This window comes from Pyxicephalus adspersus, chromosome Z, assembly GCF_032062135.1.
Source record: "Pyxicephalus adspersus chromosome Z, UCB_Pads_2.0, whole genome shotgun sequence".
NCBI lineage: Eukaryota > Metazoa > Chordata > Amphibia > Anura > Pyxicephalidae > Pyxicephalus > Pyxicephalus adspersus.
In genome coordinates, this window is record NC_092871.1 from 56,421,715 (window position 1) to 56,436,910 (window position 15,196).

Here is a 15,196-nt window from a genome sequence, read left to right on the forward strand (position 1 = left end):
AATGGATTACTACTTGGCCTCTTTAATGGATCATTTGGAAGAATCTTTACGGTCTGACTTAAAGAAAAGATGGTTAGATATAGAGACAAGGTTTATACCAACCGGTAACTATCTGGCCTTTCTCTTAGCCAATTCACGTTCCCATGTGGAGACCAAATTGTGTTAACCACCAATAGAGGCTATGATATTTATCTGGAAGAAACTCAACAATAATAAGTGCAAAAATATACATAGCACTAAAATTCCAGTGCCAATACATTATTTTGAACTTCTAATTCCTAACCTTAATATTCAATCCTGGTATAAGTTAGGGTTTCGGTATGTATAGGATCTACCACAGTTCCATTCCTTCCTAGATATTTATAAAATGTATCAAATAAATCACTTTCTAAGTTCTCTTCCGGATGAAGAGTTTTTGGTCCCTGAGATCCTCTGGCACAGAGTGCAGAGGCTTACACATAACAAAGGTGGAATTTCAATATATTATAATCTTTTTCAAAATAAAAATGTTTGGTGTAAAACCCACACCTTTATCTCTTGGGAACAAGACTTAAAGTGTATGTTTACTCTCTCTCAATGGAAAACTGCAATCACTTATAGCTATAAGGCTTCTAAATGTACAGCACACTGGGACAATTACCAGAAAATTATATATAGATGGTACAGAACACCATTTAGATTAGCAAAATTTGTACCAGACTACTCTCCATTGTGCTGGAGGAAATGTGGGGAAACGGGTACTTATTTACATATGTTTTGGGAATGTAGGAAGCTTCGTAGTTTTTGGAATTCTATCTTTGTCCTGATTTCAAGAGTCACAGGGATTTTTACAAAGCCGAATGTAGCATTAGCACTCTTGAACTTGGGACTGGAGAAATTCCCATTTTGTTATCGTACTATAGTTACTCATGTTCTAATTGCCGCTAGAATTGCAGTAGTTACAAAATGGAATCACTTAACATCTCCTAATGTTTCTGATGTAGTACTGAAAATACACTCCAATTACTATTATGAACGTGCCTTAGCATATAGCAACTTTCAAGCCCATAGGTTTCACTCACATTGGAAAGTGTGGGAAAAATTTTTACCTACCAACCATCCAAGGGGGGGGGGGGGGGGGGGGCACCAGAATGATGTTAATAAGGAGCTCACATAGTCAAACAGCACTTTAAACCTGTAAAAGGGTATAATAGGCATCCCAAGATTCCCAGATCTGTTCAAACTTAGCAACATTATTTCTGAGGAGAGCGGTGGGATATTCCATCAAACAGCCCTCCTGGACACGAGCATGAAAGTCCTCCAAAGAGGGGGGCTGTGTGAATTTCCACTTGGCCAGGATTAAAGTACGAGCCGCTACCAAAATATGTGTGATAAGCTTAGATGTGGGTTTGAGGGGGCCCGTGAAGGGCAATCCCATTAGATGGTGGAGTGGGTCAAGGAAGAACTGCTGCTGGGTCACTTCTGTGATTAGTTATTAATCCTGTCGCAATAGCTATAGACAGGACCAAAAAATGTGCTCCAGTGTCCCACACGGGGATCCACATATCCAGCAAAGAAGATCTGCAGCTGGGAACATCCTGATACCACCAAAACAAAATTTTGTACAAGTTTTCTTTGTCAAATGTGCATATGGAGCTTTTATTTGCCGCCTCCCAGAGCTTGGACCATTCATCTCTGTCTAGGGCACGGCCCAAAATGGCTTCCCAGGTAGGGTAGGGTAAATCCTAGGTCCAAACAAAAAGATGATAGATCTTCTGGGTAACACAGAACCGCCGACAACTCGCCACTGCATGCTGTCAGACTAAACAGAAAGCCCCATCTGTAAGGAATGCGGTTGTCTCGTAATAGGGTAAGGAGCGGTTGCAAGAGGCGTCGTTGTTGTAGGGTATGCTAGGATAAATCCTGAAAGAGCTGCAGTAGGGCCCAATCAAACTCCAGATTGCGCATGTTGCACCTCATTTTTAGGTTATTGTCCTGGGATCTATTGGTGAGATCCTCAATGTCCCCCTTAGCCTGTTGTAAATTCTCATCTAGGTCTCCTACTCTCCAAAATCTGTACGCAGAACCCCTATTTCTGCACAGAAGATGGGCTGCACTTCTGCTATCAGTAAGTTGAAAGTCTGCTTTGGTAGGTAGCATCTGAAAATACTGTTGCCAGGGGGGAACCATTTCATCACTCATTTGTACAGACCCTTTCTTGCAAGGCTTGGAGGGGTCTGCTGATCTATGGGCTACAGAACTGGACCTTCCTGGAGCTATGCCACATGGTGGGAGTGAGGGGCTCAGGGGAGCAAAAACCTCAGTGCTAAACCTGGGGGGACCAGATCCCTGAGAGTCATCAGAGCCCTGGGGTATCCCTTCCCTGGCTGAGGAGGCGGCATCAGGCCTGAATAAAGCTGGGACGGTGACATCCATAGAAGTACAGGGGCCCCCAGGAGAGTAGGAAAGCCTCCCATGGTGTGCTTCTGGTGAGGAGGAACCCTCTGTGAATGGGGAAGAACTCACCCTTGTGTTGCCTGGCACTTCTGGGTCCTCTGATCTGTGATCTGGGGATCCCACAGTATGATGTTGCAGGCTGGGAGCATCTGCTTCTGGTGGCATGCCTGGTCCCTCTGCAGGCCACCTGTGAGGAATGTTGGAATTGTGTGAGGCTGCAGGAGCTTCATGAATATAAGCCCCAATCGAGGGCTGAGAGGTAGGGAGACGCTGTCATGAGGTAGGGGGAAGCTTCCTCGTCTTAGCCCGCTTCACTTAGCCCATTCTGGAGTAGCTGGGTGCCCGTTTAGATGAAAAATCAGCCGGTGCCTGTCAGAGCTACATTCTCATGCAGCTATTCCCGGTGACCACAAAGCCATGTCCCTGTAGGTTTGTTCTTAAATAAAATTTGTATGTCGGAACAGGTACATGTTGTAAGTCGGAACAGGTACATGTTGTAAGTCGGAACAGGTACATTATTTTAATAAATGCAATTAGGACAGATGTTTGTCTCAACATAATATTAGGCAGCATGGTGTCAGTTAGTTTAAAATATCCTCCCTGTGAGATAATCACAAACAAAGCAAAAAAAAAATCTTTATAAAGCCTAGACATTCATTAACTTCTGGAGCAAGCTGTGCTTTGATATGAAAAAAGAAACAACTGCAGATTTTGTCTTGGTCAATAAGGAGTCACAAGAGGCTACAGAAAGAGCTCGCCCCCCCTAAGATCACCCACAACCTCAGCTGTGTTTAGCAAAGGATTTTTTCTGCAAGTCATGCAAACCGCCCCTCCCCCCTTCAAGCCTCTGTTCTGTTATGTACACGGAGCAGGGAAGCCCTGTTCGTATCTAGGAGGGGTCCATGTCAGATGTCCTTAACCTGAGGACTACCTGTACTGAAAATCTGGTCCCACCAGAAAATATTTTAGTTTCTTCAGGAGCCCTCCGATAACATGTTGCCAGACCCCAGTCTCCTTCAACACATGAGTGACATAGGGTGCTGCATTATTAGGGGACCTTGCACACAATCAAAAATTCCATCGCCAGATGTCTACACAGGTGTGGGGTCAATGGTTTGTATGGTAGACACCCTGATAACAAGACCTTTCCAAGTCACTGACTATATTATTAAAGCTCATGTCAGTTTTTGTCCTCATCCCATTGTGGGATTTTTCCCTATTTCAGAAGCAAAAAATTAAGTGGGAGAAATGTGTCCATGGTAAGAAAGTTGCTTTTTAGAAACCTGTCACTATTAAAGGGGCTTTTAAAAGATTTCCCCCCTCTAAGGAATGGATTTACATCACTGTTCCAGTGACAATGGTCATCAGGGATCTTCCCATTGATGACACAAACAGCAATAAAACATGACAGGTCTAAAGCTACACACGTGCAATAATTGTTGGAAAGGATCTTTCACAATCCTTTCCAACCACTAAGGACTGCAAGATGCATGAACAAGTGCTGTACATACAGAACGGTTCCGCCCTATTGAGAGGGGAGGGGAAGACTGACGGAGCGGCACGCTGCTGCGCGCTCTCCCCCTTCCCTTCCATTAGGATTGTTCATCGTCCATGAATCCGCCAGGACGGTTGTTCAGACGATGAACGACGGGTACTGGACACTGGAAAGAACAGCACCATCGAGGGATTAAAGGTAAGTGTGTTTTTTTTTCAGGTCAGTTCCGCGTTGATCTCCAGAAATGCTCGAAATTGGCAACACCACTTTTAAGTAATGGGTTATCTTTGGGACATCAATAAAAATATGTAAAAGGTATAGATGGTCATGAACAACAAGAGTCATAAAATCTTATTCCGATTTGAAAATTTATATGAAAATGTTCCCTCATATCCACCAAATCTAAGATATGTCAAGTTGCTTTTATATTCACTGTGAAACCGTAGTTGGCCTACATTGCCTCATGGCTTATTACGGACTGTCTAAATTATCCTTCAAAAGTATTTCAGGACAGAAGTCTGCTATGTATAATAGAAGGTTTCTGCAGGAGTTGAATATTATCTATGTTAAATCTTGCTTCCGACAAGCTAGGTAATCTTGTTAATATACACTTTATAAAATATATTATTTAGGTTGACTCTTAATGAATCAGAGATGTAGGAACTGTTCATGGCAAGTGATATTATGGTGTAAGTACATAAGGAAATAATCTTACCACTCCAATCAGGTCCCCTCTGCCATATTCACCCGTCAGCTGCTTCTTGCCATCATCCTTCCTGATGACAGAGCGGAGTCGTCCGTTAAGGACAATGTAGGTGCAGTCTGATTTATCCCCTTGCCTAAACAGAGGATGACTTAGTGAAAGTATGAAATATTTATACAGTGCAGATGAAAAGGTATTGGTGTACAATCTTAGTCAACAAATTAAACAAGCTTAAAATGTCAGAGCAAAAGTGGTTTATAGTTATAGCTGGGTACCAGTAGATTGAGTCAGCCCTGGCTTCCTATATGTCTTTATGTTTCTACAGTAAGATGTACCTGCCATAACTTTCATTTGTCTACCTGGGAGTCCTGTGTGTTCCAGATACTCCCCTTACAGTCTCCATAAAATAACATAAATACCAATCCACTAGGAGTGCAGGGAATACCTCAAAATGGTTGCACCAGGTGTGCTGGAACTCTTCTCTTTCATTAATCTTTTTCATTTATCAAAAATTCAAATATCTGCTTTGGATAGACAACTTTTGAAAAGTGGAGTGAGCACAAGATGACTCTTTAAATCATCATGAAGTTCTGAATGACTGAAAAGTGCTGACACTCTTTCTGCATGTTTAGCAAGACCGTAAGGAGGGGTTATTGTTGTGCATTGCTATAGGGGTGCAGGGGATAGAATGCAAGGTGCAATGCATTAAAAAAAAAAACACTGAGACTAGAAGAAAGGCTGACTGACAGGAAGGTCAAGTGACTGAGCCATTCCTCTATTATCTTCTTTTTTTCCTATTATTTTTTTTAATGCCTTTAACTTGAGTCCTGAAGCCACCAGAGATAAAAGAGATAAATGCAAATAAATGTACTTGACTCAACTCATCACAAAATATACTGTAGGTCCTACCTATATACAGCGCGTCCTGCCTCCACCTCCATCCAGTCCAATGCAAAGTCAATCTGCCTGACAAATGGTGACATCCTCTTCACTACTGTGTGGGCAACTCCTAGGACTACACTTGGCTGCTCCCGCATTATTCTGCACAGAGAAGACAGACTTAATTGCACATTCTAAACAATAAAACACTGTATGAAATCAAACACTAAAGATAAAATGTGAAAAGAAAAACTATTAGTGACCTTGTTTTTTGAAAATGATGGAAGTGAGTACAAGGCACCAGCCACATGCTGTTAACCAGATGATTTTGAAGAAGTGGTGTTTAGGCAGGGCTGGGCAGACAACAGCTTTGCCAGAACATTAGAACATTTACCAGGTAACAATACTCCAACATCCTCTGCATCATAAAAGACTATGCTACCAAAACCATGGCACTGGTCTTGTGACTAACTGGCACAGGGAACTAAATTACTAAATATTACAGCAAGTAGGCTCTTATGCTTTCGTCCCAACATTTCCATAACTGATGAATTTGGAAAATAACTTAAAGCTTAAATCTATCCCGAAATTATTTACTTTGTGGTTTTAATAGCTGTCAGTGCCGATTTTGCCATTATTTCCCCTCACTTTCCATAAGAGAAAGGAATGTGCAAGTTCTCACGGGTATAAAAGATAACAACAAAAACTTATTTTAGTATAATGGGGAAGGGTTACAACTTAAAAAAATAGTATTACTGTATGTGGCTTTCTATGACAGTGATAAATGGACCCCTCATTTCTTTTACAAGTTCTACATGGAAAGGAAGTGATCGAAAATCTCCTCAATGCAGAAAACAAAAACAGATTAAGACAGAATGGGGCCATAAGTATTAGTAGGGGTCAGAAGTATTAGCTGTTCTCTCCAAATGACATTAATAAGAATTACAATGGCTTCAAAAAATGCCACCTGCGCATAGGGGAATGGCGTTCCCCGACTCAGTACTTTATCATAGAGCAGTGCACCTAGCCAGAGTACTGGAATGGTGCACAAATAGACAGAGAATGCTTTGGGTTATGCTGGAAAATTAGATTTCAGATGTTCCACTGGAGACAGTGGTCCCCGATTTTAGGTCACCTTGATTTCCCTACTGGGAACACAGATCTTGTATTCCGCATTTGGCGCTCCAAAGAGATCTACAAAGTCAAACATTTCCTAAAAAATAATGACTGGGTCCCCATTGTTGAATTGCAAATTGAATATGATCTGTCAGAATTAAACGTATGGCATACTATACAACTGCGGTATTTTACCAGAAACTATCCTCCTCCCTCTCAATTTATTTGTCTACTTTTTCCTTTGAAGATACAATGTGTTTCTCAATCTGGCTTGAGGGGCACCTTGTCTTGTGCTTATCACATCCTTATATCACAATGTTGTCTGATGAAACGCCACCCTTTGTGACAAAGTGGGAGGAGGAATTGGGTCGTACATTCACAGCTCAGCGGGAGATGATGTTACACTTTGGCCACAAAGCCTCAGTCTGTAACAAATACCAAGAAATTAATTATAAAGTGGTTACCAGATGGTACAGGACACCAGTTCAGTTGGCGAAACTGTACACTGAGTTTGACCCCACCTGTTAGAGGTGTAATAGGGCCCGTGGCACTCAACTACATTTATTTGGGGAATGCCCGAAATTGGCGACTTTTGGGAAGCTGTAGCAAAACTTACCCAAGACCTCACTTCTATTGTCATACGTGGTAAACCTGACATGGTATTGTTACATATAACTGACATGTCCAAAAAAAGCTATAAGACATTTTTGCTGAGACATTTATTAAATGCTGCTAAAGCATGCATTCCCTCTAATTGGAAAAGTGAAACACCATCATCTGTTTCTCACTGGCTTAATAGTGTTAAAGACATATATCATATGGAAGACATGATGTCTACTGATTCTGGGACATTCGAGAAGTTTAATACTACCTAGTTCTATTGGATCCAGTTTATCACCACCCCTGTCTTTACTACCCTGTCCTCACAAAGATTTGTAGATCCAATCGGTTCAATTTTTAGTGACCCTTAACTCTTGGCTGTATGTGTCAAAGAAGGGTTTTGTTGGACAATGCTGCAGTACCTGTGCTACCCCCCTCCCCCACCCTGTTTCACTCCCTCTTTTTGACCCCATTATAGTTGTAAAATGTTACTGAGATATCCTGGGTTACAGGTTTGGAAGTAATTTGTTTTTTATCCACCATTGTACTGTTCTTATGGCTTGCATTGATTGAACTGTTTATTTTTTACTGTGGACAAATATATATTTTCTGTACCTGGTTATGTCTCAATAAAAAGTTATATAGGAATACCTCTTGTGAAGTGACTAAGAGGTACACAACGTTTGTGTTATTTCTCCAGTTGATGATAGAAGTATGAGGGTTGTATATGGGCCCCTTGCACATCCAACTAAGCCACAGGCTCCTGCTCCAATGATTACAGACCTTACCACTTAAAATTTTCCTCTCTTTTTAAAACTAACAGAAAAAAAGTATTAGATATACATTTAGAGATGTGCTTTTCTAATGTTAAAATAAAATATTGTTTTTCTTTCAAAAATCTACCATTTCTTAATTTTAGGTATACATTATATCCTTGCTTATTATATATTTATATATAATGCTTATTATATAATTGCTTAATAATTCATATTGGTACCTTGTAATACACGTTTGTGTACTGTTACAGTAGAACTCCACCTATGCATTTTGGATTTTTATAGCACTAACATTTTCCCCAGACATTACTAGTAAACATAGTCATGTCCCTTAGCTGAGTTTACAACTTCATGTCCTTAACATTGTCAAAGTCCAATGTTCCTAAAAAAAATTATGTTATGTATTATGTTGAAAAATTGGATTGCCGAGGGAAAACTGCACAAAACATAGAAAACATGTGATTCCCATGCAGGGAGTGCTGTGGCTATGATCAGGGCTGTGGAGACAGAGTTGGAGTCGGAGACAATTTTGGGTACTTGGAGTCGGAGTCTATAAAAATGTGCTGACTGACTCCTGATAAATTTAAATCATAATAAAAAAAATACAGCAAGTTCTAATTCCGACTTCACAAACAATAGTCACAATTAAGCACTTCTCTGATGTAGGAATAAAGCCCAATGCATAGTTGTATTTCTACTAGTGTGAAGTTCAGCTGAGCTATTATACAACCTGACATTTACATTAATATAGTCTGAAATATGTACATTACAAAAAGTGTTTTCATTTTATTTCAGATATAATGTGTTTATTAAGTTTATTTGAGTGAAAACGTGTAATGATATAGGTGTAAATGAGTGCTATGGCCTGATGTGTGTTTAGGTGTCCTGTCTGCACTCTCCATATATGCTCCCATCCAGGGCTGAACTTTAACATCCTTTTGCCCATTACCTAATACTAGGAAGTTAGTTAAGTGGCCCCTGGCCCTTGAGCCTCCCACTGCCCTGTCTGCAGCTGAAGATCAGCAAGCAAAGATAAAGGCAGCAGCATCTGCTCAACGTCCTCTGTCTGCTAATGGAGCTTAGAAGAACTTGGAGGAACAGCTTTTTGGATTAAACTGTAAGTGTTCATGTTTGTTTTTAAACTGCATGGCTGCTTGTGTGTACTGTAGCAATATGTTATATGCTGTGTATGGTCTCTAGGGCTCTCACTGCTGAGATACTGGTACAACTGTATTATTGCATCTCGTTGGTGGGAGTTGAGGAAGTAGTTTTATACATATGTATAGATTTATGTAATGGCAGCAGGAATGAACACTGAATAAAAATGTCTGCTACTAACTACTGTGTGGGAGCCTCTGGAGCAGGACCAACTAACAGAACATGGTGGGAGAGGTGCACAGGACCTCTGAATTGCAAGTCTGCTGTCTATAAATACGGATTGGGTGACACAAGAACTGTACGGAGAATCGGCGACTGTAAGTACAGAGTCCCTATCATACTGCATTATGGAGAATGGCCTGAAACCCCCTCAGAGACTGGATGTCACTTCTTCCATTCTCTCACCGACATGGAGACACTGGAAGTAAGAGTTTTACTCTGTGGATCTGACAGTGGCGCCCAGAGATGAGCAGAGGAAAGTAAAGCTGTTTTATTACTTAGTTGGGGAAAAAGGCAGAGAAATAGCCCAGACCATGCTAACAGACAGCACAGACAGCCTGCCACTGACAGACATACTGTTGGCCTTTGATAAACACTGTGACCCCAAAAAGAATGAGACAGTGGAGAGATACAAATTCTTCTCAAGGAATAAGGAGGCTGGGGAAAGTGTGGACAGATATGTGACAGAGCTGAGGAGACCGGCTGCAACCTGTGGATTTGGGGACATCAGGGATTACCTCAGAGACAGGATAGTGTGTGGCATCGGAGATTTGCACCTCAGAGAAAGATTACTGAGGGAGGATGAGCTGGCTTTGGAGAAATGTATACAAATATGCAAGGCTGCTGAGCTGACTAAAGACAGCCTGAGGATGATGGAGGGCACCAGTGAAGCCTCAGTACAGGGGTCGGGAACCTTTTTGGCTGAGAGAGCTATAAACACCACATATTTTAAAATGTAATTCTGTGAGACCCATACAATATGTTTAAAACTAAATACAAGTAAATGTGTGCATTTTATGTAAGACCAACACTTTTAAAGTACAATAAGTCTCTGAATTCTTTTTAATAACATTGTTAGACTGTTTCTAACTAATGATTATTAAAGTACTTCTTACCGTTAATGCGACTTCTGGTGCTGCATGGTTTTGCTGATGGCTTTGTAGTCCGGTTGATACGTGGTGAGGTTAAGTTTCATGCAGGCATTGAGACTTCCATCCGTTAAACGTGATGGTAGGTTGGTCTTAACGTTCTTTAGATGTGAGAAAGACTGTTCACATGCATACGTAGAGCCAAACATTGTCAGTACAGCAATACTCACACTCTGCAGTGTGTGGTATGTGACGGAAATCGCGTTCCAAGTTTTGACAATCAGCTGGTCAGCAGGTTGAAGTTTTTTAATTTTTCCCCACTTGTGTTTGCTCGCCAACTCTGCTTGCTGTCGTGCAAGTCTTTTCAAATCTTCATTCAGTGACTTGAACTTATTCACCCACATGTCTGAGGCCTTCAGGTCAGCAGCTTGTAGCTTAAAATCTCTGACGGAGACACTGTGGATGTAACTCAGGTCGGCGCTGTACATTGCACACTCATGTGGATGGTTGATGAACCTAAAAAGACGAGTGCGCTCACGAAATTTTCCAAAGTGCGCTTTGAATGACTGCAAGAGATTAGATGTGAAGCCCGCTAGCTGCTGAAGATCAAGATGTTGAGCTGGGTCACTTGCTGGGCATGCATCTTTAAACTCTCCTAGTTTTTCAAAGTGTAGTAAACGACCTGTTTCAATGTTGGCGATGAAGAGTTCTAGCTTGTTTTCAAATGCAAACACTGCTTGTTGAAGCGATAAGACTGTATTTCCAACGCCTTGCATTTTCACATTGAGCTGGTTCAGATGTTCAGTCATGTCCACGGGATAGTAGAATTCAGGAGCCACTCAGTGTTAGCTAACTCAGGATGCTCGACGTTTTTCATTTCAAGAAAAGTCCAGATTTCGCTCAGACAAGCTGTGAAACGGCTGAGCACCTTCCCTCTTGACAACCAACGCACATTGCTGTGCAGAAGCAGACCAGGATAATAATTCCGAAATTCATCCAGCAGTGTTTTAAACTGGGGATCATTTAAAGCTCGGACAACAATAAATTTGACCACCTGAATGACCAGCGACATCACCTCACCAAGCTGCTCGCCACACATCTGAGCACAAAGCACCTCCTGATGTAGGATGCGGTGAAAACTTAGGATGGGTCTCTTTTCATGTTCACGAAGAAGCGCTACAAATCCTCTGTTTTTCCCCACCATGCACGGAGCACCATCAGTACACACCCAAACAAGTTTATTCATCGGTAGATATTGTTCTTTAGCGAGCTCAGTGAAAGACTTGAATAAATCCTCCCCTCTTGTTGTCCCTTTCATAGGCAAAACAGCAAGACTTTCCTCACGTAGTGTGTCACCGACAGCATACCTTGCAATCATGCTGAACTGGGATAAATGGCTTAGGTCTGTTGACTCATCCAAAGCAAGTGAAAAGAATGGTGTTGCATTTATGTGCTTCACTTTTGTTGCCTCAATTTGATTTGCCATCATCATGCCAACAGAGGCATGTCTTTTATTCGTTTGAATATCTTGTCTTTATCCGAAAAGTTGTCAAAAAGTTCATTGGCAACATCAAGCATGAATGTTTTGGCATACTCCCCATCTGTGAATGGCTTTCCTTTTCTCACAATTGCTAAAGCACCAGCAAAGCTAGCCGAACTCCAGTCACCTTGTAGGGTCCAAACACGGAGTTGCTGCTGACTAGTTTGCACTCTGCACAGTAGCTCTTGACATGCTTTTTTTCTGCTGTCCCCTGCAGGATATTTCGATGCAAATGTAGTATGGCGTGTGTCGAAGTGCCGCTTTATATTTGACCGTTTCATCGATGCAATTTTATCATTGCATATTAGACACACTGCAGAACCTTCTCTCTCCACAAAGGCGAATTCTTCTGTCCATTCCTGCTGAAAAGTACGATACTCATCTTTTTTTCTTTTAGCCATCTTCTTCAATAAAAGAGTTTCTGCAATTAGCTAGCTGACTGAGGTGAGAAGGATAGCACCCCAGGTAGTGGTCCGTGGTAATGAGGGCAGGGTAGCCAATTGCTGGTGTAGCTGGTGGGATGGACCTTTACAGGCCGTCAGGGCAGGTTAGGCCCAAGCCGGGGCCTTGATTTTCGGCCACTGGTGGAAAGTGGCACCGTGCCCGAAATATGCCTCGTACCTCGTTGGGGCCACAAACAGGGCGCCAGCCCAAGATGAGGACTCACCCAGCAGAGCAGGGGCAGCAGAAGCAGGATGCAAAGTGGTGCGCCGGGATCACATTCGCGTGGGCCGCTGACGGGAGCTAGGCGGAAGCCGGGGCCTCGATTTGCGGCTGACTGTGGAGGACGATGCGGCTTCAGGCCCGTTCGGCCGCGGGGCAAGGTAGGGTGAGTCCCAAGGATGCTGGATGCGGAGGGCGTGGCCTACGCTCGGCGGATAGAAGATGTGTTCTAAGGCTTAAAGATTTGGCAGTAAGCCAGATGCAGCCATCAAGAGAGCCACATCTGGCTCTCGAGCCATAGGTTCCTGACCCCTGCCTCAGTACATGCAATATCTGTGAAAGGGAGAGCAAGGCCCAGGCTCCCTGTGAGCTCAGTCCAGTGTAAATACTGTGGGAAAAGACATGAGAGAGACAAAGAGAAATGTCCAGCATATGGGGAGACCTGCAGGGCTTGTGGCAAGATGAACCACTTCTCAGCTGTGTGCAGATTGAAAACCAGCAAACAGTACAAACAAGTCCATACAGTGACCCAGGACACAGACAGTGACAGCACTGAGGACATCACATGGCTGCAGCTGCAGCCTGCAACAGAGAAGGTCAATGTAATCAAATATCCAGAAGCCAATGATGCAAAGCAGATCTTTGCCATATTTATGAGGGATGACCAGCCCATAAGATTTCAGCTGGATTGTGGAGCTAGCTGCAATGTCATTCCTTTTACTCAGCTTAACAAACAGGTTCCCATTGAGCCCACTGATAGGTACTGGTGATGTATACCAAAAGTGTTTTGAAACCCATTGGAACATGCAAGCTAAAATTAAGAAATCCACTAACAGAAAGAGCTACAAAGTGGAATTTACTGTACTGCAAGAGGAGGATCACATTCGCATTCGATCACATTTGCTGGGAGTGAAAGCAGTTCAGGCTAAGACTTGATAAAGGTGCAGTCCCATAACATCATGGCTCTGGAAGTTTCTAAGAATACTCCAAATCCTAAACAAAAGGCAGAATGCATTTTGGATTTTCAGGACATACAGAGTATGCTGATTTATTTGAAGGTGATGGGTGCCTGGAAGGTAAATACAAACTAGAAATTGATCATACAATACAGCCTACCAGACTGCCCACAAGAAGAGTACCTGTAGCCTTAATGCAACAGCTTAAAGAGGAACTGCAGGAGTTGCACAGCAGAGGCATAATAGCACCAGTACAGGAAAGCACAGACTGGATAAGCAGCTTGGTGGTAGTGAAAAAACCATCAGACAAGTTAAGAATATGCACTGATCCTAAGCCACTAAACAAGGCTCTTAAAAGGAAATCACTATCCAATGCCTACACTAAAAGATGTTCTCCTTGATCTCTCAAAGGCTAAAATATTTTCGGTATGTGATGTGAAAAATGGGTTCTGGCATGCGGAACTGGATAAAGAATCAAGTTTATTGACAACATTTTCTACCCCATTTGGACGCTATAAGTGGCTGAGAATGCCCATGGGAGTAAGCCCGGCTCCAGAAGTGTTCCAACAAAAATTGATGCAAGCTTTGGAAGGACTGTCGGGAGTAAAAATATTAGCGGACGATATACTATAGTTGGAGAAGGTGATGATCTAGAATCAGCAACAAAGGATCACGATAAAAAGATGATACAATTCATGGACAGATGTAGAAAACAACCAATCAAACTGAACCTAGAAAAATTCAAATTAAAAATGACATAAGTGCCATATATTGGACATCTACTAACCTCAAAGGGTGTTAAAGTTGATCCAAAGAAGGTGAGGGCAATACAGGACATGCCTACACCTACAGATATACGGGGAGTACAACGATTTCTGGGCATGGTGAATTATCTTTCTAAATATTGCAAGGTATATTAGACATGTGTAAAAAAATGCTATAATGCTAAACACAGCAACACTAAAATATTTTGATCCAGATCAAGCAGTGGTAGTACAATGTGATGCCTCAGAAAAAGGCCTTGGAGCCACACTAATGCAGGATAAACTGCCAATCACATATGTAAGCAGAGCTTTAACTCTAACAAAGCAAGGATATGTTCAAATCGAGAAGGAATTACTAGCTGTAGTATTTGGGTTGGAGAAATTTCACCAGTACACCTACAATTGACAAGTAGTGGTGCAGTCAGATTACAAGCCTTTAGAAAGTATTACAAAGAAGCCACTACTGAATGACCCAAAAAGACTGCAAAGTATGCTTTTAAGGCTTCAGAAATTTGATTTTAACATTTAATACTGTCCAGGGAAGGATTTACCGATTGCAAATGCCCTAAACAGAGCTTACTTACCCATCACAGGTGAAGAAGAAAAAGACATTGAAAGCAATAATATGTGTGAATATCTGTCTGTCTCAAAAGACAGACTGAAACAAATACAGACCAGCACAGAGGATGATAAAACTCTACAGATCTTAAAGAGTGTCATCTTGAAGGGATGGCCAAAGTACAAGCATCATGCTCCAATGGAAGTTTTCTCTCTCTGTGCAGCATGGTATCATCTTCAAAGGAGAAAGAGCTGTTATACCAGTATCCCTCAGAAGAGACATAATAGAAAGATTACACTCTATCCACTTAGGTGTAGAAGGATGTCTACGTCGTGCACGAGGATATGTTTATTGGCCTGGAATGAATGACCACATAAAAAACTTTATAGCACAGTGTGAAATATGTGCATCATGCAAGGATAAGCAACCGAAAGAGACATTGCAACCACATACAATTCCAAAC

The 15,196-nt window shown here is 42.0% G+C and overlaps 1 protein-coding gene across 9 annotated transcripts in view; it reads right to left on the reverse strand.

Annotated features, from left to right (window-relative positions):
* The window catches only part of PNPLA7 (patatin like domain 7, lysophospholipase), a 265,796-nt gene that overhangs the window by 149,988 nt on the left and 100,612 nt on the right, over positions 1–15,196 (reverse strand). For 8 of the 9 annotated variants that reach the window (XR_011923221.1, XM_072429361.1, XM_072429360.1 and 5 more), the window contains 2 exons: positions 5,544–5,675; positions 4,647–4,770 (listed from right to left, as the gene is read on the reverse strand). Coding sequence is in view for 8 of the 9 variants with exons in the window: in XM_072429361.1 (XP_072285462.1) it covers positions 4,647–4,770; positions 5,544–5,675 (256 nt within the window). In the remaining variant the exon portion in view is untranslated. The remainder of the gene's footprint in view (positions 1–4,646; positions 4,771–5,543; positions 5,676–15,196) is intronic. The other variant, XM_072429363.1, reaches the window with a different exon arrangement.